The following is a 23420-nucleotide window of genomic DNA, read 5'->3' on the forward strand; positions in this document are numbered from 1 at the left end:
GCCTTTGTGGTTGGGTGGGGCTGGGAGAGGGAGTCACAGGTTTAATATTCACTGCAGGTATCACCCACCCCCATCACGAACGCACACACGCGGACACACATGCACACACACAGACACACACACTTACTTAACCCTACTCACGAATAACAACTTTATTAATACACACAGATGTTTGTCCGACTCACATGGGGAACGGAGGTTAAGACCAAGTGAAAGGCATTTAAAGTGAAGGGTGTGGAAAAGTGTGTGCGTACAAAAGAAGATTAACCTGTGTGTGTGTGTGTGTGTGTGTGTGTGTGTGTGTGTGTGTGTGTGTGTGTGTGTGTGTGTGTGTTTGAGAGAGAGACTGTAGAGGGGAGGAGAAGAGGGGAGTGGGGGAACATCAAAGAGGGAGGTGGAACAGAGTGATGGGGACGACAGGTTCTACATTCCTACAACATTTCAAAAGGAACAAGCTCCATTCCATCAAGACTTTCCCCCCTTTCTAACATACTTTTTAAGGTTCAACGACCTTTCTTCCTCCTCCCTTTTTTCCCCCTCCTGCATTAAACCAACTGTAGCTTCTGGTTTTAATCCAGCGGCCTCTCTGCTGATCATGTGCATGTTTCCAACCAACAAAAAAAACCAAAAAAAAACACATGGTGTTGATATAAACTGCACAAAGTCTCTGCTGCCATCTGGTCCACAGGTACCCAGCCCTGCCTGCACTGTTTACAACCCATGTGAACATATAAATAGAACTAATGGAACACTGGACTCTTAGTTTAAAATGTCTTACTGAGCAATAAGCATGATATGGCTGACAGACTGAAACTGAAAGAGGACAATTAAGAGTCCAGTGCAAAACACTTCTGCAACCATATGAAAAAATGAATGTAAAAGGCATTTAACTAAGAGGGGGTCATGGGAAAAAAAATCTAGCAGTGATCTGGTGACATCAGTCCCAGCAGCAGACTTGGACTTGAGTCCTTGCCACCTGTCTGGCCTTCTGCTTGTGAGGGTTAAAATGAGTCATTAAATGTGTGTGTGTGTGTGTGTGTGTGTGTGTGTGTGTGTGTGTGTGTGTGTGTGTGTGTGTGTGTGCGCTTGAGAGAAAGACAGAGAAACAAAATAGATTGTTTCCTGACATTCATCCCTTCTTTCTATTTTTCTCTTCATTTACAGCCAACATTCCTTTTTAGCGATCCACTATGATAATTACATAATAACAACTCATGTGTAAAATCAATTCCTCTTACAGACCAAAACACAAGCTTGGCAGCATTCAGCCACTTCTACCATCAAATCATATTTAACAAGCCTGGGGATGAAAAAATGCTCCTTATTGGATTAGCTTCACATTGTTTAATCAAGAGAAGGATGTTTTTCAGGCTGCTCTGTGTGTGAATATAAGATTCATTTGTGCTATCTTCAGGAGTAAACAAGAATATGTCTTATTTACTTGCAGTGACTAAAGTCATGTTGAAATGATTCATGGTTTTCGATCATGAATACGCAACATTATGTCTACAAACCCCTCATTATGAGAAAAGTCCATCGTCTCCGTCTTTTGTCTGCTCTACTTTTTTAGAAAACGTGTGATTAAACAGGTGGTTTGGAGAGTTTCCCTTCATGACATCACAAAGGGCCGTAACCCCGCCCTCTGGTGAGTGACACTCCCACAGCTCGGTGTTTGTTCTGCCCTCTGAGTCTGTGTGTGACCTTTAAATAGGTGCAAAAAAGTTTGGAAAACTCCACTAACAGATGCCTAAGAGCTTAATGCTCCAAAATCTAATTTAAAAGCATTGACAACCATATCTTTTTTCTTTTATAGACGTGTTCAAAAGAAATCTGAAAGCTCTGATCTGATGACATTTAGTTCGATATGGTTCCTTTCACAGTTTTTTCAAGCTTAAGAGAAAAAAAAAAAACTCAGCAAGACTTCTTGTGTAACCTTAGTCCTCCTCAACCTTTTGGCGCTGATCTGAGCTGATGTCTCTAATCTTTTTTCAGTGGTGGTGGCAGACAACAAGGATTACCGTCTCTTGGCTTCTCTCACTGTTACAAACACAAACACAGTGCGGACAAGAAACATTTGAGGATGAAACATTTAAGCAAACAACAAGTGAGGAAATTAGATGACCGAGGACATAAACACCCAAACAGACATGAAATTGATGAATTCCCTTGAACATCCAGGAATAAACTTCCAGCTTAAGGGAAAACAAGAAGTGAGACTGTGGAAGATCAACACTGTGCGTCTCACAGAGGACGCCTTGTTGAGGAGATTTTCACCAGCTCACATGAAAAATGATCCTTTGTTATGAAGCTTCCTCTGGAGACATTCATCCCATTCACACTGTAGGCAAGAAAAACAATTCATCATAATTTAGTTTAGAAGTAGCCAGAGCAAATGTTGAATGAGATCATTTTTATACTAAAACCCAACACAAAATAGTGGCTGAATATCAGACTCATGGCCATTTTTTAAATTCAATTTTACGTCACCCTTTGTAGTCAGTTAATGGGGATCAAGCACTGGTATGTGTACCCTGTCCTGAACCTGAGCTCCCTTATTGACCCACATTCAGTCATGCACAAGGGGTCAGTGAAAAGCCCCTTCCTGGCCCCCAGGTGAGGCCCCCCCATTCCCCCCTTTGTTACTTGGTTAATGCTCTGCAGGCTGAAACAGGCCTCAGTCTCATCCTCCCCTGCACCTGAAAACACCAACATTCTCCCCCACACTTCATAAAACAACACTTCCTGAGTGTGTGGTGACACACATCCTCACTTCTTCCGGCTCCCGCTTTGCTCCAATGGCTCCATTTGTACTTTTCATCTTGTCTCTTCAGCCAAATCCCTCCCCTGTCTCCTATAACCAAAACATATATACACACACACACACACACAACTCAAAACTGTCTGTGTGAGTGTTTCCACATGAGCTGTCAGTGCTCATTGTTTCAGTGAGTCTCTAGGACACATTTCATATCAGGGTAAGAGTCAGGGCTTACTCCTCCCCTCCTCCAGTCCTTTCCTTCCTCTCCCATCCTGAAGTGCTGAGTTGGCCTGAATCGACCACAGGCTTGTGGCCCACATGGGGGGGAGATTCATGGCAGACAACTGTCAATTGGTTCATTGAAGAACATAGTTTTGGGTTGAAATCTAGTTTTTGAAAAAAGTAACCTTAAAAAAATCTTTATGACTATGATTTTAATATGCACTAATGGGGTGTTTTGATTTGGTAACAATTTCCAAATAATCAGTATGTAAGAAAAAAGACCAATAACCACATTATAACTGCAACTCTTTCAGAAGTAAACTTAAGCTAAGCCAGGTGCTTAAAATCTTCTTTATTTGCTTTGATTTTAAATCAAATCTGAAATGGCTTCTGACGAGCTCACTGCCAGCTCTGCTGATTTGAGACAGCCAATGAGAAATACTTTTGGCTGCATTACAGCCAATCAAATCACTGTTGAGCAATTTCAGGCTCAACAATTGTCAGACTGGTGAAGGCCATGACAGCTTGTCTCATTGTTTTAGCCTCATGACCTATATATGGCTATACTCTTTTAGTCAGCTGTAATTGTTCTTTAAGTTACTTCAGCGCACACATGAACAGTCCCTCTCTCTCGACAGCTTTCTTATTACAACAAAGGCAAAAGCTGCCCCCTGAAAAAAAGGATAACTTTATTGTTTTTGATGAAGTGAAAATGTCTAATTCAATCATTTTCAATACCAGCTTCCGACAGATTTGTTTTAATCAATAACTAACTAAAAAGTGCATCCTAATTACTTTAAAATACAAAAGAAACAACAACACAACCATTTTATGGTGTTACTGGCCTAGCCACATGAAAACACAAGAAGAGTTAACAACCTAAACAGCAATCAGCGTCCTCTCTGCAGAGCACACTTCAGCATCAACACGTGACATCTACACATCTTCATTTTTCATGCAAAAGCATGTTAATCTTTTCAGCATGACAATTCAGCATGGCATGCGAAGTTTACATATGCAGAGTTTTTTTTCCCCCCTACTCGAGTCTTCATAAATATAGCAACCCTGACATCCCACTGATCCCCAAGAAATATACTCACAGAAACAAATATGGATCTTCCCTTTGATACTCCACCGGTCACACAGGCTAACTAACAGAAGTGTTTACATAGTGCACTTATAGCAGAGGCCATCATGTTAAGTGGATTTGGTTGTGGATAACTTTTTTTTTTAAACTCAGGGAATGAGAACATCTGAACAGGTTCATGAGATGAGAAAAAGGTGACATGCTATGAGGATGAGTGCATTTGATTGGTTACAAGGGACAATGAGAGGGTTTGCATTTTACATTCTTGAGAAAACATGAGCAGCAGCAGCAGCTGTAAACACAACAAAAGTTACTTGTATAACAAATAAATGGGAGCTGCCACTTGATCATGAACACTAAGGTTAGCAGTTAGCATGTGTCTGTTTTTGTAGCCACGATACTGTTAGCCTGAAGTGAGCTGCTGCCTCCAAAGCAAACCTACTCAGTGGGGAGTGTGTTTGCTGCGGCTGAGCAGTCGTGAAGCAAAGTCAGTCCCTCCTTTGTAATTATGGGCTCCCAAAATAACCCTTTGCAGAGGCAATGTGAGGCTGATGTTGTGCTAGCTACTATAGAGCACTTGTCAACTTGCATTGGCCAGAAAGCCAAATGTTGTTTCTCAATCCAGAACCTGAAGTAAACCGTTTTATCAAAAGACGTTTTATATTAAAGGGTTTAGGAATAATGCTTAGGGCTCGTCCTCCATTAAATACAAGAGGCAAAGTATCCAAAGCTGTTAAAAGATTTCAAACTGTGGATCCTGGATAAAAGCTTTTAAATGCATGACATAAATCCTTTGCTAGAGCGTGCACTTGTTTTCATTACATCTGATCTGTATGTGTGAATCTGTGCTCGAGTTGATTTTCAGCCTTAAACACATAGCATGCCCGGCCTTGTCTTACAGTAGAGCTGTAATTAAAGAGGAACTGCAGTGAGCAGTCTCACAGCGAGTTGTCTCTGCACAAACCAGCAACTCCTCCCTCAAAAACCCACTAACATCCACCCAGCGTGCATATTCCCCCACTCACTCTAACCCCAAATCTTCACCCTCTTTCCTCACTTCGCTCATGGCTCACATCTAAGTTTGGCTTGGGAATTTTCCACTGCAGACTCTTATTCAGCCACTCTGTGTATGCTGTCTCTATCCTGCGTGAGAGAATACATCCCTATAATTTAATAAATCGTTATCCTGCGATACTTAATGCATTACAATGTGTTCTGATAAAAATGTATGATGAAGAGCAGGTGTGAACATTCAAATCTGATTTTCCTGTTGAGTAAACTGAGGATTGTTTTTATTCTTCATCATTCATCTTTTTTTCAATGCTAAAAAATGTTGGTCATCATTCAAATATTATTTGGATGGTATAAAATCCTTGCTTGTCATTTTAGGGGGAGTATTACCCACATGCTACAACAAACAACAAGATCCATTTCAGATTGGTTCAATAAAGATAACGGCTGGTTAGCTTAGTTGCAGAATAGGGCCGGTATGTGAACGTTTGGGGAAACAAGTAGCTCTGTTCTGTCTAAAAGTAACTAAATCAAACATCCAGCCACTTGAACGATTATCAATTTTAGATGTGATAATAAATGTAAAAAACTATGCCACGGTCGATTATGTTTTTTATTTATTTATTTTTTTAGTCTGTAAGCTAGGCTATATGAGCTTCTGGCCATAAAAAACATTTAACTATTTGGTTAAATGTTGACTAACAATTCTTTTTTATTACATTTTTCAAAGGTGGAATGAGAAAGTTATTCTACAACATCGAGCTTTTGTGTTTGTAATTACACAAAGAAAATTAACTGAAAAGTAAAAAGAAATGTATGGGGCACTAGTAGTGTTCCAGAATGGGCTCCAATTGTTCAATGTATGTACACTAGAAGTATTGTCCCATGCCATATCTATATGAATGTGTTATAATTCTTGGTATTTGTACTAATGTAAGGTGGGGGGCAAACTACCTGATAAAACCAGTCCCATATTCTTATGTCAACCTACAAACAACAACATTAAAAACAATGAACAAAAAGCCTCACACAGTTGGAAACTGAACGTCAAACATCTCACAGAATCTCATTCCACTTTCAAGCCATGAGCCCATGGAATGAAAGAAGGAAGGGAAGTATTTGAAGCTTGTTTTGTCTCTTTGAAGGCTCATGGTGCTGAGGTGTGGCCATGGCGGCGGTGGTGGCTGAGGAAGTTGTTTGTTTGTCCCTTAAGGACCAGGCTATATCCATCAAATCCAGCAGTTTACTTCCAAAGACGGTTATTTTGATGCCGGATGAGGTCAATTTCAACGCAGCCACTGAGTTTGGAGTAGGATCAGTCATAACAGAAAGTGTATTGGGGGTATGATGGCATTTATGAATAGAGAGCAGATGTGTATGCAGTTCCTTTTAACCAACACGAAGAACTGCAAATCAGCTGAATCCTTCAGGAAATGTGCACGTCAAAACAATGGGGCTAACAACTTGTTGAGAGTTGAAATTTCTACGACCCCATAAGTGGAACACTGGTAATTTTTAGTTTGAGACATTTTAAACTAAATCCTTGAAATGCAAGTTAAAAAAAAGGAACAGAAAGATGATAGAATAAGAGGCTTGCCAGAGACGGTCCTGCCACACAATGTCTGGAAACTTCATTGCGGGGGAGCGACGGGGGGGGATACAGTTCAAAGCGAGGTCGTAAAACCAAAATGAAAGCAGAGTCTTAGGAAACACAAACACCAATATAGTTTTGCCAAACAACAGCCTCTTACAAGTTTAATTAAAACACTGGGCCTCCCTTCCCACTCCTCAACAACAGAAAGAAGGGTCCACTTTGTGTGTCCACAGGAATCACATGTGCATCCTTTGCAAATCTCAAGTCATGCAATTATCCTAAAATTACTCATCCCAGAAACATGCTTAAATTAGCCGTAGTGAAACCAAAGTGTGTGTGCATGTTTAGCATGGGTGTGGAGTTTTTATTTTGCACGTGTTTGTCCTTTTTAGGGCCAGCCTGACATTATTTACAGCTCCATCCATGCTGGTTCACAGTCACAGGCACAAAGAGGGGCAGCTACCCATCGGACATGGGTGTCCAGCTCCCGGCAGGCACCAGGCATCTCCATCACACTTTAACTACGGCTGGCATTGTCTGCAGACACGCAGAGAAAAGGCCACACACAGGTTTTATTGAGAAGCCCACACATTACAACTTAAAAAGGTTTTACGGCAGAGAAACTTTTCCCAGCAGGCACAGGGATTTATTCTTTACTCACGTGCCGACTATCAGCAAGTGGGAAGAAAATTCCAACACTGGACCAGGCCTTGAACACCTCATTTGCCTGAGAGGAGCTACACTTTTTAAAGACAGTGCTTTGTCCCATGCTGCTGCCCGCTGAATGTGACACAGATGTGTCATCAAAATGTCTCTCTTAGGCTTACAAAAGGCTCTAATAGAAGACTTTGCTGTATAATGCTGTGTAAGACATTTACTTCTGCCACCTCAGTCTGCATTGGCCTTTCTCTCTTCCCAAGAAAATCTGATTTCTGCTGGCTCAGATTACAAGAGGATAAGAAGCCAGACCACAGGATGGAGGTGGACTCAACCTGCCCTCCCTCTCTCCTTCTCCCAGCCTGTCTGTCTTTCTTACTGTCAGGCTGACTCCCCACTGTCTGCCGTGGTTTCCACACCCCCCCCCCCCCCCTTTGGCCTTGACAACTGAGTCATATAATATGAAAAGAACAAGGATAAGGCTGAGCATCTGCCTAAAAAAAGGATCATGACAGTGGATCGGACAGGAAGACTTCACTAATTCTTTTTTTTTTTTGTCTCTTTTGGTAGGATTTGCATACTTTCACCACATTGCTCAGGAGGAAGACATCTCTCAGGAGAGGCAACAAAAAAAATCAAAAAGCTAGAAAAAACACGGACCATAAAATGACAGCTGCTTTCTTCTTTTTCCTCCATGCAGCAGTAGGCAGAGTGTAGGCCTGTTGTTTCCTAGCATTCCCTTTCACTCAACTATCCCAGCCCAAGGCCACACTCTGGTACCGAGCTCAAAGACGACAGCATAACAGACCAGGCTCAAACCCACCTCTAATGACTCTGATGTTGTGTAAAGACAGGCGCACAAGCGCGCTAAGGCAGTGGAATAAGGCAGTGCCTTTACACGACTAAAATAGATCTGCCGGAATGAGGAAAAGAATGCTTTCGGCTTGTGATTGTATGCCTGGCATGCATGTTTATAATCCAGCAAACAAGATGTGACTGAGCACAGCAGAAAAAAGCTGCACGTACACATCAATTAGTTCTAAATCATCGACACTAATAAAGAGATTGTTTCTAATCCCCCCTCTGAGGACTAAATCAGCTTTGAATTTGTCTGATGGGATGAAGGAGCCAAAGGCTAATAACTGAGGTGGCTCCTCCTCTTGTCCACATGGATCAAATACTGAGAGGTCAAAGTTTGAACCTAAAGCGACCATGACTGAGCACTGGCATGTTGACTCATCTGATGCACAATGCGGACAAAAATATTCAGAAATACACACAAGAGGCACGTGTTCTCCGAAGCCCTCTGGTCATGGTGCGAGAGTGGACAGCTGTGCTCAGAGGATCCCTGCAGCCAGTCATTACAGCAGCGCACACAGACAGAGAGGAACACAACACAGACCGTGCTTTCATAAGAGTATAATAGTTCCTTTGTTTTTACTCTGTATAAAGAGATATGAAACTATATATGTATAATTCTGAGACAATGATATATCATGTTTGTGAAGAATCACTGTGATAGCAATCTGATACCAAAACACATGTTTGTGTTGGCAGACACCCCTTCTTTACCTCAATCAGCTCTCTGTGCAACCAATCCAGTTCTACATGAACCTGAAACCTTATAAATAAATGATCACAATCATAGAGAGATGCACTGTTTTTAAATTTGAGGAGAAAAAAAATAAAAAAATGTCACATACTGTATTAGCACAAAAACCAAAGAGAAATGTGTGAAAAGGGTTGAACCAGTGCATCCCTTTTAAAAATACTACACTACTATGGATGCCCTAATAGGACATATTGCAAAAAAGAAGAATTGGCATGAAATAATAAACTACAGCCAGTACATATGGAACATTAGTTATTGAAAATAAGAGTCTAATAAGTCTATGATTACAACTATCAAATTTGCAGATATTAGATATAAGATGCTATGACAATTGACGCGAAACCAGACAAAAACAAGCCGTCTCTCCATTTTAACATTTTGACTGCAACCCTTTTAGACACTGGATTGTCTCCATGGCAGCAGCTTCTGTTTCACAGACTTTCATGGCACCATGTTACTTTATTTGATCTTTTTGACGATTACCCGATGATTTGGAATCACAAAAAACAAAAAGGGCAGACTGAATCAACCGGAATCAAATACTGTTTGGCTGTAGTCCTTCAAACCAGCGATCCAGGTTCGAACCCAACCTGTTGCTCATTGCTCAAATGTCAAACGTCACCGTCTCTTTCACCATGATTTCATAGCCACTGTTCTATCTCTCCACGAAGGCAGAAAAAAAGCCCAAAAACAAATCTTAAAGAAAAAAAAAAAAAGAGAAGAAAATGTCAAAGGATTTCTAAGAATCGATGATTAGTTTGAGAGTGTTGATTCAGTGACTGAAGATCCTGCATCAAGACAATACGACCTTATTTTTGGAGAGATCAGGTGAGTCAAGGTCAAGTGTTTTCCCATTATCAATGTGTTCTGATGTCTCTATGCACTCCATACATTGTTATGACAGCCACTTCCTCTTTCAAAAAAGGTACTTGTTTTCATAAATGTGTTTTTTTCCCCAAGATGGATTTTGATATTTGTAATTAAAAAAAATTAATTAACATTACCATTTTCTGTATTGTGTTTTCCTGAGCACATGTGAACAAGCATATCTGAAGGTTTCCAGTTTACAAAAGCACCTTTGGGTGATGACTACACAAAACACAAAATAAAAGTTTTCTCACAAAGTTGCCTCAGGTTTACCTGTTCTACTCCTGATCAGTCGTGGGAGTAACCAACACCTGTCTTTGCACAGTATGCCAAACTTTGTTCTGTAAACACGTTTATTTTTAACTCATGCAAAAAGGAATATGAAAAAGAGTCAAATGTGGAAAGAAAAAAAACAGTGCACACACTCTGCATAGTCACTGTAACGTAATAATGTTGGCATTTGATTGAACTCCAGTCGACTGCATGATTCAAGCTGTTGAGAAACACCATTGGCCTGTTCGTCAGTTTTAACTGGAGAGTTTAAAATGTGCCTCCTGGTGCTACGTCTCCCTTTAGCTTGGCTGATCTTACCACTCGAGTTTTCAAAGGTGTGGACGCACCAAACTCAGCATGCGCGATACAAAGCCTCGCCAGCTCAGCCTTGGCCTTCCTCGTCTGCTCTGTTTATTTAAACTTTTTGTCCTCTGCCAAACAGGGGTCTCTTCTCTCTGTTGAAAGTTTAGTCTGTGTTCAGGCCACTGGCACTGTCTACAAAAACAACTGCATTTTCCCTTGCAAAAAAAAATAAAAAAAATAAATCGAGCTTTGGAATTCAAGTCTGTGTTTTGCTTGGATCACGGTTTTCACTCACCCATATTAGAGGGATCACAGGTAAATCTTACAGCAAATGATTCAATATGCATTGCTTTATATAAACCCTACTTTCCCCACACTATCATCAAGCTTGCTTGAGGCGTTACTTTATTTTGGGAAATATAGTATCAGTGCATGTATGCAACAACACCTGAAAAACTGCATCAAACTTTAACTGTTTCAAATCCTTTTTAGCACATAAACAGCCTTCACTCACAAGTCCTAAACTACTTCAACATTTGGTTTATGGTCAAAAGATAAGATCATTCTCTTGTATCCACTGTTTTTATCTGTAACAACAAACATTTACAATATTTTATTTCATCTTATTACAGTAAAACACGCTGGGGAAACGCGGAAAACCAAGAAGTAAAGGTCTGCGTTATCACAGCCTAAAATAACTCTGTCAACACCGGCCACGTTCCTCTTATCGACAAGCTAATTTGCATCATTTTGCACACAAGCGAAGATAAGTTTGAACAGTTACTACTTCCAGGAGCGACATAGACCTTCGACAAAATGTCACAATGTCAACCGTTTCTCTGAAATATGTAACCAAGTGCATTCAACAGAAAACCAAACAACATGAACCGACATTTTAAAAATGGTAAAATGCACGTGACCCCTGTCTAACATCAGTGATTGGTCCAACACACATGACTGAACGACTACAATCAGACGCCCACACATTGGAAAGGACAAGGAGTCCAACTCCACTCAACTCCTCTGTGCTCTCAAACCTTTTGATGCATCCCACCGTTCCCATCACTGGCCCGCCCATCCCCCTCCTGTTTGTGTCTGCATAAGAAATGTAGAAGTGTCCCAGTACAAAACTTCCCTGTGCAGAGCGACTACCCCCCCCCCCCCCCCCCCCCAAAACCCCCCCAGCTCTATCTACACACTGCCGTTTGTCCCACACTAGCTGCAAGGCTGTTTGCGATTTTATATAAAGCTTTACAAGAGGTGTTCTGCCAAGGTTGCATGAGTCATGTTTTTGTTAAAGCATCAAAAGAAGAAAAAGTGGGATCACCCTTCTGACCAAGTGATGTTGTTTGTAAGTTACAAATTACATTGGATTTCATACATTTAGCTTTTACTGGAAAAACTGGAAACAAAATCTAAATTTTTAAAGTAAGACAGGGCACCATTGAAACACTGCAGAAGTCCTCTAATGTTGTTTACATAGTAGTCACTCAATAACCGACATAGTTATTCATCCCACTAAACATCCCTTCACTGCTCTGTGGTGCGTGACTAGTCCTGTCTCTTCTAATGTGTGTAAATCATTATGTTACAATCAGACTGCATGTGGTTTCAGCCATTATGGAAACAATTAACTAGGATTATTTTTTTTCATTTTGAGCGCTTTATACGGCTGTGTGCTGAAGATGAAATATTTTTTATGGCGCACTTTAAATATCAACTTTAGGAATCCATAAAGCTAAAAATTAAATACAAGCTAATAACGTAAAGTGACTATGATGTACTTTTAGTAGGAGTTTCTCTGTCAGGGCTCATTTGTCTGTGCACGGACTCAGGCAGAAGTGGCAGCATGACGAAGGGGAAAACTGACTTTTCAAAATAACAGTCAGTTACTTAAAAATGGTTGATTAAAATTTATTTTCCTATCTGGTTAAAAAAGGCGATCACTGACCCTTAACTGCCTCTTGATTTGACAGAAGACAGTGTTGTGTGTTTGTGTATTGTTGGAGATAACCCACAAACTTTAATCCTCTACTCTGTAAATCATCATTAAACAAGCTGACCCCCTCATCACAGAGCAACAGGTATCATCAGCAGGATGAACGCTGCTGTATCAGCTGTCAACTGCTTGCACGCGCTCAAAATGAACAGAGCAACAATGGCAACTTTAGCCCTGGAAGGGTTGTGTGTCAGGTAGATAAAAGAGAGGTGCAGACGTACGTAATAACACCAATTGTTACATGGACAAAGGACACACAGGCAATCTTGCAGAGGTCGCCTTTAAATGGTTAACTTTTTGTATCATGTAGCCGTGAGCTTGAGGGTTTGGAATGGCTTGTTTCCGACGGGCAGCTTTTCTCTTCAAAGGACAACTTTTATGTCCCGTCATAACTTTTTACTGCATTTGTGATGATCCTTTAACACTTTTTGATATAACAGTAAGACTAAAGGAAACACAAGAACAGTGTTACCTTCTTGAACTCATACCCATTTAAGATTTTAGATCTTGACACACACTGCAGTATAACTCACAGTGTCTTTGTGAGTGTCTGAAGGCTTTCATCTCTGGTGGTCTGCCCTGCTGACTGGGACAGAAGGGATACACAGTGACCTGTATACGAACAGGCTGGTACAGAGTGGTATCACACTCGCTTTATTGTGGATGTACTGTAGTGATCGCAGGGGCAGCTCTTCTGAGACATGAGGTACTCATACAGTCACACACTACTCTTTGTCTTGTGACTAACAATAGGCCGCAGTGAAGCTTAAGATGCTCAGACTGCCACAGCATCAGTCACAACAGTGCACATTCCCCTGCAGCTCATCACCCTGTCAGCGCTGTGTTTACACCACAAAAATAAGAGACAGGCTCCTGTGTGAGAGCCACCACAGCCGTGCTGCACTGTATTATCCTGTTTGGATAAGTGTGTCAGAAAGGGAAAGTGAGACAAAAAAAAAAAAAGATAAATTACAAGGAAAAGACAGATCTTTGCATCTAACACCCATGCGCAAATAATCTGTCGAAGGACTGAGTAATTACATCTTATACGAAGACACTAGAAAAAGAAGTGAAAATGGTCTTGCATGAAACCTCTTGCAGCTATCTTTAAATCGTCTCTAAACCTCTGGTAATATTTAAAAAAAATCCTTACTCACATTACTCTTTCATCAAATAAAAGATTAATGACCAAAATGAAAGAGCAGAGCTGCGTCTTCGAAAGCTTTTTTTTTTTTTTTTTTTTTTTTTAAAACAAGTGCGAGGGTCTTTTAAGGACATGATGTAGCAAAAATGACATGATCAGGAGATGAGATGCTTCAGAATTGTGGAGCCTTACTGTCTTTTTGCTAAATAATTTCAATCACAGACCTACTTTGCCCAAAGAATGACCAGCTGAGAGGAACATATTCCCTTTTTGTTCACTACAGGAGGAGGGGTTAAAAAATCATCTTTGTCTTCCGTCCAGTGTTTGCACAGTAAAAAAAAAAAAGAGTAATTTAATACACGTGTAAAATTTCCAAACAAAGTTGGTTGATGAAATCCAAACTTTCATTTTAACATTGAACATCTTTGGGAAATGTTTGTCTACAATAGCTTAATTTGTCTCTGTCCATAAGAGCTCCAAGACAGTGAGTCACACACTGAAGGAGTATGCTGGGACTTCTTTAATGTCCAAATCTGTTTCTCGATGAACATTTGCCACTAGATAATTTCCCGCACTGTGGCTTGCTTTTGTATTTTAACTACTGGACGACAATTAAAACAATTCCGTAGAGTGCACATGTTCGTTACACAATCGAGCGAGGGACATTCCAAGAAGGATTGTGGGTTTGAATAGATGTGAATGGCAATGGATTCATTGGTATGCTTGCTGGCTACCAGGCAGACAGTCGAAACCCACTCCAGAGTTTGGATCAATGAGAGAAGTTGGAGGGAGAGCGAGGGAGAGCGAGAGAGAGAGAGAGAGAGAGAGAGAGAGAGAGAGAGAGAGAGAGAGAGAGAGACAGAGAGAGAGAGAGAGACAGAGAGACAGAGAGCGAGAGAATGACGAGGACTGGTTCCCACTCAGGGTCCCGTAATGTTGTCTTTTGAACAAATAAGTACACACACACACACACGCACACGCACACACAAACGGAGGGCTCAGTAAGGAGTCTCTCTTTCATGCAGATCTTTTGTCTCGCAGTAATGTCTGGTATGCCGGGATACAGGCTTTGCTCAATGACCTGATTTCTATGGGGTTGCAGAGGCACAGGCCTGTGAGTGTGTGTGGGTCTGTCTGTGTGTGTTTTGTTTGTGTGTGTGTGTGTGTGTGTGTGTGTGTGTGTGTGTGTGTGTGTGTGTGATCATCTGCCTGCGAGCCCTTCCTTTGGATAAGGCACAGGAATTAGCCAGGCAGACAGACAGCCACAGACTGAGACTGATCCAGCCAATAACTAGGAAGCATCACACACACACAAAGACACACACAAATACACACAGAAAACTTGTATGAAGTAAACAAAATGGACTTGAGTTCCCAGTGGGAGGAAAGGGATGATTGGGTGAGGAAATATTCTGTGGGTAATATACTTCATCCGAGTCAGCAAAATGTTTGCAGCCCAATACCAAGCTATTGCAAAAGATGACTGCTTCATCGGTTTACCAGTTTAAGGATATTTGAGAACCAATATTCATCAAACATAAATCTATTCTCATGTTTGAGAGACATTTTATGGATTCTGTTTTTGTGTCTTAGCCCATGCAGTTATGGCACATGGCAGTTCACCAATGAATCTGGATCTGCTTGAGGTTCTGCCTGTTAAAAGGATGTTTTTTCTTTGCCAGTATTACCAAGTGTAATCAGTGTTGGATTAAGGCTGAGTCTCTTTGTAAAATATATCAAGTATATTACAATATAGGCCTGCTTTAAATGTAAAGTGTCAATAAATATATTTTTTGTCCATTTTAAGCTATGAAATAAAACAATTAATGGATTAATTTCTGAGGAAAAATACTACATTATGTCAAAAAGGCAAAGGAAGCCAATTAGTCTTAAATATGTTTCAGACATCCAACCTTGTCTCTGTATGAAGATCCTGAGCAGCGGATGAGCCGTCGATACTGCCTTGCAGAAGTTGTCGTCATTGTTGATCGGCAGCAAATCACCATGAATGTCAGCGTAGCCAATCATCACCTCCATATTGGCGATGCGGTGAATGTGCAGGATGAGCTTGTAAAACTCCTCAAACTTGCCCGGCTTGACTCGGTCCACAGAGAACCGGCGAAATTCGGCCCCATACTGTAAAAAAAAAAAAAAGATCACAAGAGAGAAGCCGTTAAAAAAAGGGACAGTCACTTCACCATCCAAACAGGAAAAGGAAAACCAGGATGTCCGACTTCATGCACTTATCTAAACTATCTGCCTGGCACTCATAAACTAACAAAGCTGTGGTCATGACCCTGTTTAAAATATGGCACAAGGGAAGCTGTTTCTAAGCACAATAAATACTGACATTTCTGCAAACTTTTGCACAACTGGTTTGCACACATTCAGAGCAGTAGTGTTTTTCCAATATTTGCTTAATACACTATCTTAGACAGTTGACAAAACAAGAGCAGCTCCAAACAAACACTAACACTTTAACATTTAATGCTCCTCAAAATGATTTTGGGTTTAATGCTTGAACATTTCTTTGGACAGCTGACGTATTTGCCTACTAGGCTGATGTGTAGAAAAACAAATTAAAATGAAAGTTTCTGCTTAACATTTGATTCAAAGTTTCCTGGAGTCTTTTAAAGCAGAGGTGAAACATCTCATCTAAAATACCTCCTAACCAGATGAAGAATAGTCTTTAGAGAGAGCAAGCAGGAGGATTTTCATACTACAAATGCAGTGTATTTAAATGAATAGACGACATGTTGTAAATGTAAATATACTGTAATGAGATGATAAACACCACAGTAAGGCCTTTACTGTAACTGGGAAAGCTCGCGGCAGATGTTTAGCTTAAAATAGAAGAAAAGAAAAGAGGAAAAGTGAACTAGCTAGCTTGGCCCTTTTTACAAAGGCAATGGAACCTACCTGGAAGCACCTCTGCAGCTAACCAACCATCACATTATAATATCTTGTTTATTTTATGCTAACAGCACCCTAGCTACTTGGCTGTTTTCTCCTGTTTATAATCTTCATACTAAACTGACTAAGCAGCTGCTGCCAACCATGGTCTATCCTTTGTTGAACATATAAATACAGTACATATATTTACAGTATCAGTGATGAGGATGAGCAAATTGGTTATTTTTCAGATTTAGAATAATTTTATTAGCTTTGACAGCTAGCTGTATCCCCCTTTCTATAATTTTCTCACTAGTTATTGGCTGTGCCTTCATTTGTTGTATAGTATGAGAATTGAAGTGATCACACGTCTAAAATGTTTAGCTATCCCTTTATGGAATGGGTCTGTTGTTGTTTATGATGGTAATGCTCACTGAATTAACAAGGGGCGATGAGGCTAGTCCCCTTAGCTTCAAAAATCCAAAATAAACAGCAGGAAAAGAGCAAGAGGTTTTGCTGTACAATAGAACAATGCAGGTATGACTAAGCTTTTTTAATATATAAATGACAGTGGTAGGCAGCTCCACCTCCCACCCACCGTTTACGCACAAGATCATATGAACAATTGTGGTGGGGCTTGCCCAGCTAGGTCACCAAACCACCAATGAGAGGACGTCTGAGGGTCACAGTGGGGCCATCATGTGACTCACAGACAAGAATGGACTTGAGGAGAGAGAGAGATCCAAGCCTTAAAAAAAAGCCATAAACCACAACAACAGACAATCACAGTAGCAGCTCTGGTGTTTAAATCACAGCGGTAATTTGTAGACTAAGGGTTTTTTTTTTGTTTTGTTAGTGTAATCGTCAGCTCACAGTGGAGGGAATCTGACAAGAGGAGATGAGGTGATGATCATGGAGAAGGAGAAAGAGGTGGGAGGGGGAGGAAAAGTGCTGACAGAATAGTTGTATACTGACTTGAAGGCAAAGGGAAAGATCGGGGATACATGAAACAACTCTGCACTTAGAAGAAGACATGAATTTAAGAGGAGGCGTGTTAGGAGAACAGTGGGATGTTAGGCAGGCGTGTGGTCTGTTGGCAAATTTCCTTCAGGCAAACTGTAGAAATTCAGGTTAATGCATGAGTCTCAATGTGACACTCTACTTCGATGAATGCTAATAAAAGTCAACCTAGATCTTGAGCTAACACGAGAAGTTGACAGACAGGTTTGTTAGTAATTCAGTAGGTGTACTTAACATTTGGCAAAGTAAAACTCACACACAACATATTTATGATTAACATGCTAAGACTTCGATATGCAACTCTTTACGTATTCACTGACGAGACTTGTGCGTATCAGAGATTACATTTGTCTCTTCCAAGTGTAGTTTTTGCGAAGCTCTTCCTGATTAAATCGGAACAATCTGTTTTCACAAGAAGTACTCGGCCCTCTGGTACAAGCAAGTCTGAACACGGTTTGATTAATCATGTGCCTCAGCGCTACAAAAACCCCAAGAATATATCACTACAAGCGTGACATCACTTGTCCTTCTGGCGTATCAGGGCAGAGCGATGTCAACAGGCTGAAACTTGTCAGGAGAACTCTGACACACTGAAGAAAAAGTAAGATAACTGACTTCTGTCTTTCACCTACAATGGGTTTGTTTTGAATTTCTTAAAGTCAGAGGAAGCACACTTCAGAAATATAGAAACATGCAACACAATGTAGACAATGACATAATGACCCCTAAAATGGATCAGGTCTGGAAATAAACTACCTTAAAATCTGGACGAATAAAACTAAGAGGAAAAGGAGAAATCCCAAAATCCTACCCATCCCCCTATGTCCTTACAAACTCTTTCCAATCCTGATAAGAGCTTTACACGAGTGAAACCAGCTCCTTGCTAAGGCTCCCTGACAGGCCGCCAGACACCTCCAGTGTTATCCCTGATAAGCTTATCAATGGAGCAGTTTCCCCTGAGAAAACCAAATGTAAACCATGAGAACCACGGCTCACAACAAGGACCCAACTCATATTACTCTACAGAACACAAACACACCACTATTTGTGCAAGGCAATCCAGTAAATCTGGACGCATACGTTTCATAACAATTTGATAAAGCTTTGATTTGATAGAGCTTATTTTCCCTTCCTCAAAACGAATTCAACTATGCTAGCTTCAGTGAAAACGTTTACATAATACGATGAATAAAGCGTGTCAGTTTGATGATGTATACAATGTTCCTACTGATTCAGTAATGAGCTTATTGACAGATATCCCTGTTATATCAATGCTAACATGCAGCTAGCTTGACTATCTTTAAACTTGTGTTAGCAGCACACTGTTGTTGTCTGGCATCCTTGCATAAATAGACCTGAAACCAGTCCTCCCTGTTACTCTCAAACACTATTTACATGCACTATTAGCCGTAATGCTATTATGTTATTGCTGTGTTGTAACAATTCATTTTATTTTATTTGGGTGTAATAAACTACAGTGGTATTAAAAAAGTGCATAAATGAATAGGGTACTAACTGATACTTCAAACAGTTTAGGCTCTAATGATGGCATTTTAAATACTGGTATCAGTATCAGGACCACTAGCTTAAAGTTACAACCCTTTATCAAAAGTGGGGATGGATAGCTAAGAAACATCTACACTTTGAGAACTAAATGGAGATGAATTGCTGTTAAATACTGCAATGGAGTATACGAGTCATCAATCAATACCACACATCATGTACAGGTGGAATTCTTTGTATTACCCAAAAAACAAACAAAGACCATTTTAAAAATGAGTTGAAACAGTATATTTAAGTATAAAGTGAGGTGTGAATGTGGATGAAAGCAAAACATGCACGTTAGTCAGAGTGCAACATTTCTTTAGTTTCCTTGTTGTTGGAATGAATGTTTGTAAACATATGACAGCTAGAGAGGTAGATATGAAGGTCATTCAGGAAGTGTATGAAGTTGATTATGCACTGCTGATTATGTTGTTTGTACAGAAAAGGTTTTTGTGTTTTATCACAGAATGTCTGTGAAATGAAATGCCCATTTTTTTTCTCTCTTCTGTTTTAGATTTGATTTTAGTAGAGGAGTTGGTCTTGCGGTTTGTTTTTGTCTGTTTTGTTATATTGTTGTGTGTATAAGTGAGGATGGCTGTATGTTTGCAGGAACCCAGGAGGAATAGCCAATGGAGAAATAAGGTAAACTGATAGCAGTGTTTGATTATTAGCTTGACACTTCATTAATAAGACTGTCGACTGGTATGATTCCATTAATGACGTCAGCCGCAACTTCACTCTTCGAACTTTTGTAAACCAAATTTGGACAACTTTAAAGATATTGCAGGTAGTCATAGATCCTTAAACATATGAGCTTGAGATACACTGAACGGGTTTAGCTTCCTTACTTCTTCCTTCAAGTTAAATGCCTGCACAGCCTGATTTGCATAATTTCATACATATAGACGAAATACACATTTTCAATAAATCCTGTCACTGATACTCAATACAGCTTTTTGAGCAAGTACTGGATTGATTTTGAGTTTCAATATGGGACCAGGCGTCCTAAGATTATTTATAGTCTACTTTTGTCACCCTCTACATGCAGTATCGTATAATGTGCTGAAAAATTCTTAATTGTTGCTCGCACATGTACAAAAAGAGAGACTCAACAGTCCTGGATGCACTTGCTTGATAAGAGTATTTTATTCAAATGTCCTTAACTGTCATCCTGGTTCATTTAAAGGGAACGTTTTAAATTTGGTTCTGAGCAGCACGTTTGTCATTTAGAAAACACGGAACGGTGTGACAAACTGGTCACAAACAAAAACAGAAACAGTACAACAAAAGGATGTCATTCGAGTGATCCAAAAAGGGAAACCTGGTGAGTCAGCACTGCAGTGATGACGCTGATGAACCCGCCCATTCCAGCCACACAGCTTCTGGCCTCATCAATCCCAACCACAAACAATCTCTGCTACAGCCACAGAGACCACACAACTCCTCTTTCTGTTCAAAAAATAAACACCCTCACTGGCTCAAAACAAAACAAAACAAAACACACAGCTTTAAAATGATGCAACACACAAGCACACACTGGAATAGATGCACCCATGTTTTCTTTTCACCCACAATCAATCAGTGCATTTGATGCCTGTCACAGCATTCCTACAGGTCACCCACCAACACCAACACAAACACCCTGCTGAAACTGGGCAACCACATCTAAAAAGACCTCTTTACAGGAGGAGTCACCTGTTTGTGCATCTCAACCTGAGTGCTCACCTGTGACTCAGGTTCTCATACTTCATGTATGTGCTCACACTCACGTGTGCTGGTATGCGTGTACACATACGTGAAAATTCCACTAAGCATTGTGTTCCCGGCAATGGAATTCAGAGAAAAATGTTGGTTACAAGAAGTCCTTGAAAGGTTTTTGGTACATCAAAAATAGATACACGTTTGTTGACTTTGTGTGTCAGGGTTGGGCAATGTGCCTTTCTTATATGATGTATAATATAGAAACACATGACAAGTGGCTGAACCAACATATCATAAAACGGTACTTATTTGTTAAAAAACAATTATTGTCAACACCTGGTTCACGTATGTTAACAGAGGTTTGACACAGAACTATCTTATTTTGAATGCTCTTCTTTTAAGTTCATTATTACAAAAAACTAAAGCTGATACTTAACTGTGTTCATTTACTTACTGTTTCATTTCATTTATTCAGCTATTAACCCACACTGCGAGACTCAGGCTCTTACAAACTACTCAAAAAACAATGAGCGGGATGAAACTATGTAGCAGCAGATCCGCGGAGACTTCAAACGAATGTTGCAAAAACATCCGATTCGCCCAGATAAATCCTCCTCATTGTAACAAATGCGAAAGAGTTGTTGAGGAAGAATTCAATTTCCCCATAATTAGCTGAACGGAAAGAGAATCTGCATGCTCGGAAGGAAGAAACAGATAATCCCTGCAAAAGACAGGAACATGTTAAGAGCTGATGCGTTCAAGTCGCTGTTTTATAAGACTCAGGAGGAGAAATGTTGTCTCGTTTGTTGCAGACAGTTTGTCCGAATAACTCCAGCTCCGTTACGGGTCGACCATGTGAACTCTCTCTCTCTCTCTCCTAATGTTCATTTATGATATTACACATTACAACCACAAAACACTCACCTTGCTTTTCACTTCCACCGCGTTACAATCCACATTTCGTAGAGGTTGCGATCTGTTAAAGCTCCGATTCATTTTTGGTTTTTAGTTGCAGTTAAAAAAAAAAAAAAAAAAAAAAGTTCAGCCGCCTTCGCCCGCAGAATGAGGGGCTCTGGTACCCGGGTTTACGGTAGGAAATCCTCCCGCTTCGTGTCCAGTAGAAACAAAGATTTCTTTCTTCAGTTTATTTCACCTCTTGCAGTTTTTTTTTCTTCAATAAGTTCCACCAGACAGACGAGAGGACTTCACGGGAGAAGAAGCGCTGAGCTACTCGCCGCGTTGACTTAGGAGTGTGAGATAAGTTTTGAAATGACATCAGCCCTCCTAAAAAATGGGATCCTATGGGGCCTTCACTTACTGCTTGTATTCCCCAGCTTCCTCAGTAAGGACTTTATAGTAGCCACAGTTTTGCAGTTCAGAGTCAACAATGTCACTATTTATAAGCGAATAGGCCTCCAGTAAAAAAAGTCTAAAAACATAAAGTTAAAAACATAGACATCTTAATTGCTGATTACATGTAGGCTATATTATGCCTACAAATTATAATAATGTTAAAATGTTGACTATATATTTTCATAAACGGTCAAGAACACATTTTTGAATATTCAGAGGTACAGATCATAAACACGTCTAGCATGAATTCTGAATATTCAGAATTAATCTGTGTGTGTGTGTGTGTGTGTGTGTGTGTGTGTGTGTGTGTGTGTGTGTGTGTGTGTGTGTGTGTGTGTGTGCGTGCGTGCGTGCGTGCGTGCGTGTGTGTGTGTTGTTGGTTAAGACGCTTCAGTAGTAAATTTAACATTTCCGACAGTCCATGAAGGTAGCATGCGAACATTGGTCCTCCAGCACGCAAGAGGACGCATTTCCAACTTTTCAGTGAATGGACAGAAACGTTATGGAAATGTAAGCGTGTGTTCATTGGCAGTAACTACAGCATTATGCAAACCTTTACTTTAATGTATTTTGAATGTATCTTTAAACATTAAAACACACATTTATAGGCTACAGGAGCATCAAGCGAGCTGTCAAGTCTGTTGTTACTTTCTCAAATCGTTCATTATATATGACAAATTAAATGTTCTTACAGGACACATATATGACCAAATATCTGTTATTATTATTTTTTTGTCTACAGAAACAGCTCATGGAGATTAATAAAACCATAAAGTTAAACTGACGCATGCTCTGTGCAGTATCAGGACAAGAACCACATTTCTTTTTTTCTTTTTTTTTTTCTTTTTTTTTATCATATGGAGCAAATACAAACAGTAAAAGGGACATGAACACTGTTTTGGAGAGATCACAAAAACGTCCACCTGTGTAAAAACAAGTCAGCATTAAAAATATTGGGACGGTCAGCTTATTGTAGCCCATAGCCTATCAATATCAATATATCATGACGTGGGTTAACATGAAATCCCAGAAGTTTATTATTATGATTATTTTTGGATCATGACTGCAAACTGAAACATTTTGACCATTTTGACCGTATACATGACTGACTGCTTTAACCTAATGATGATTCATTTAATGATAATTTACTGTGAGCCAGCATACCACCATTGATAGTGCTTTAAAATGGTAATTCCTAAGAAAACTAATTTAAAAAAACCCTCCCCTTCACCTTTACTTTCTGACTATTTGTGATATTTGGTTAAGACAGCCAAACATTGCTACAGTAAGTTACACTTATCTTATCCTTACAAAAAAAAATAATTCTCAATGTTGTGCCATTCAACACTGTGCCAAAAAGTATGCATCATCTGTCTTTAGGC

General features: G+C 40.1%; 1 protein-coding gene across 1 annotated transcript in view; it reads right to left on the reverse strand.

The window, feature by feature from the left end:
- Window positions 1–21993, reverse strand: part of pard6gb (par-6 family cell polarity regulator gamma b) — a 30646-nt gene extending 8653 nt beyond the window's left edge. The window contains exons 1-2 of the mRNA XM_079367704.1: window positions 21610–21993; window positions 15441–15663 (exon numbers count right to left, since the gene is read on the reverse strand). Coding sequence (XP_079223830.1) covers window positions 15441–15663; window positions 21610–21681 — 295 coding nt within the window. The 5' untranslated portion in view covers window positions 21682–21993. The remainder of the gene's footprint in view (window positions 1–15440; window positions 15664–21609) is intronic.
- Between the last annotated feature and the right edge of the window lie 1427 nt (window positions 21994–23420).

Source organism: Symphodus melops (assembly GCF_947650265.1).
Source record: "Symphodus melops genome assembly, chromosome: 18".
In the NCBI taxonomy this organism is placed as follows: Eukaryota; Metazoa; Chordata; class Actinopteri; order Labriformes; family Labridae; genus Symphodus; species Symphodus melops.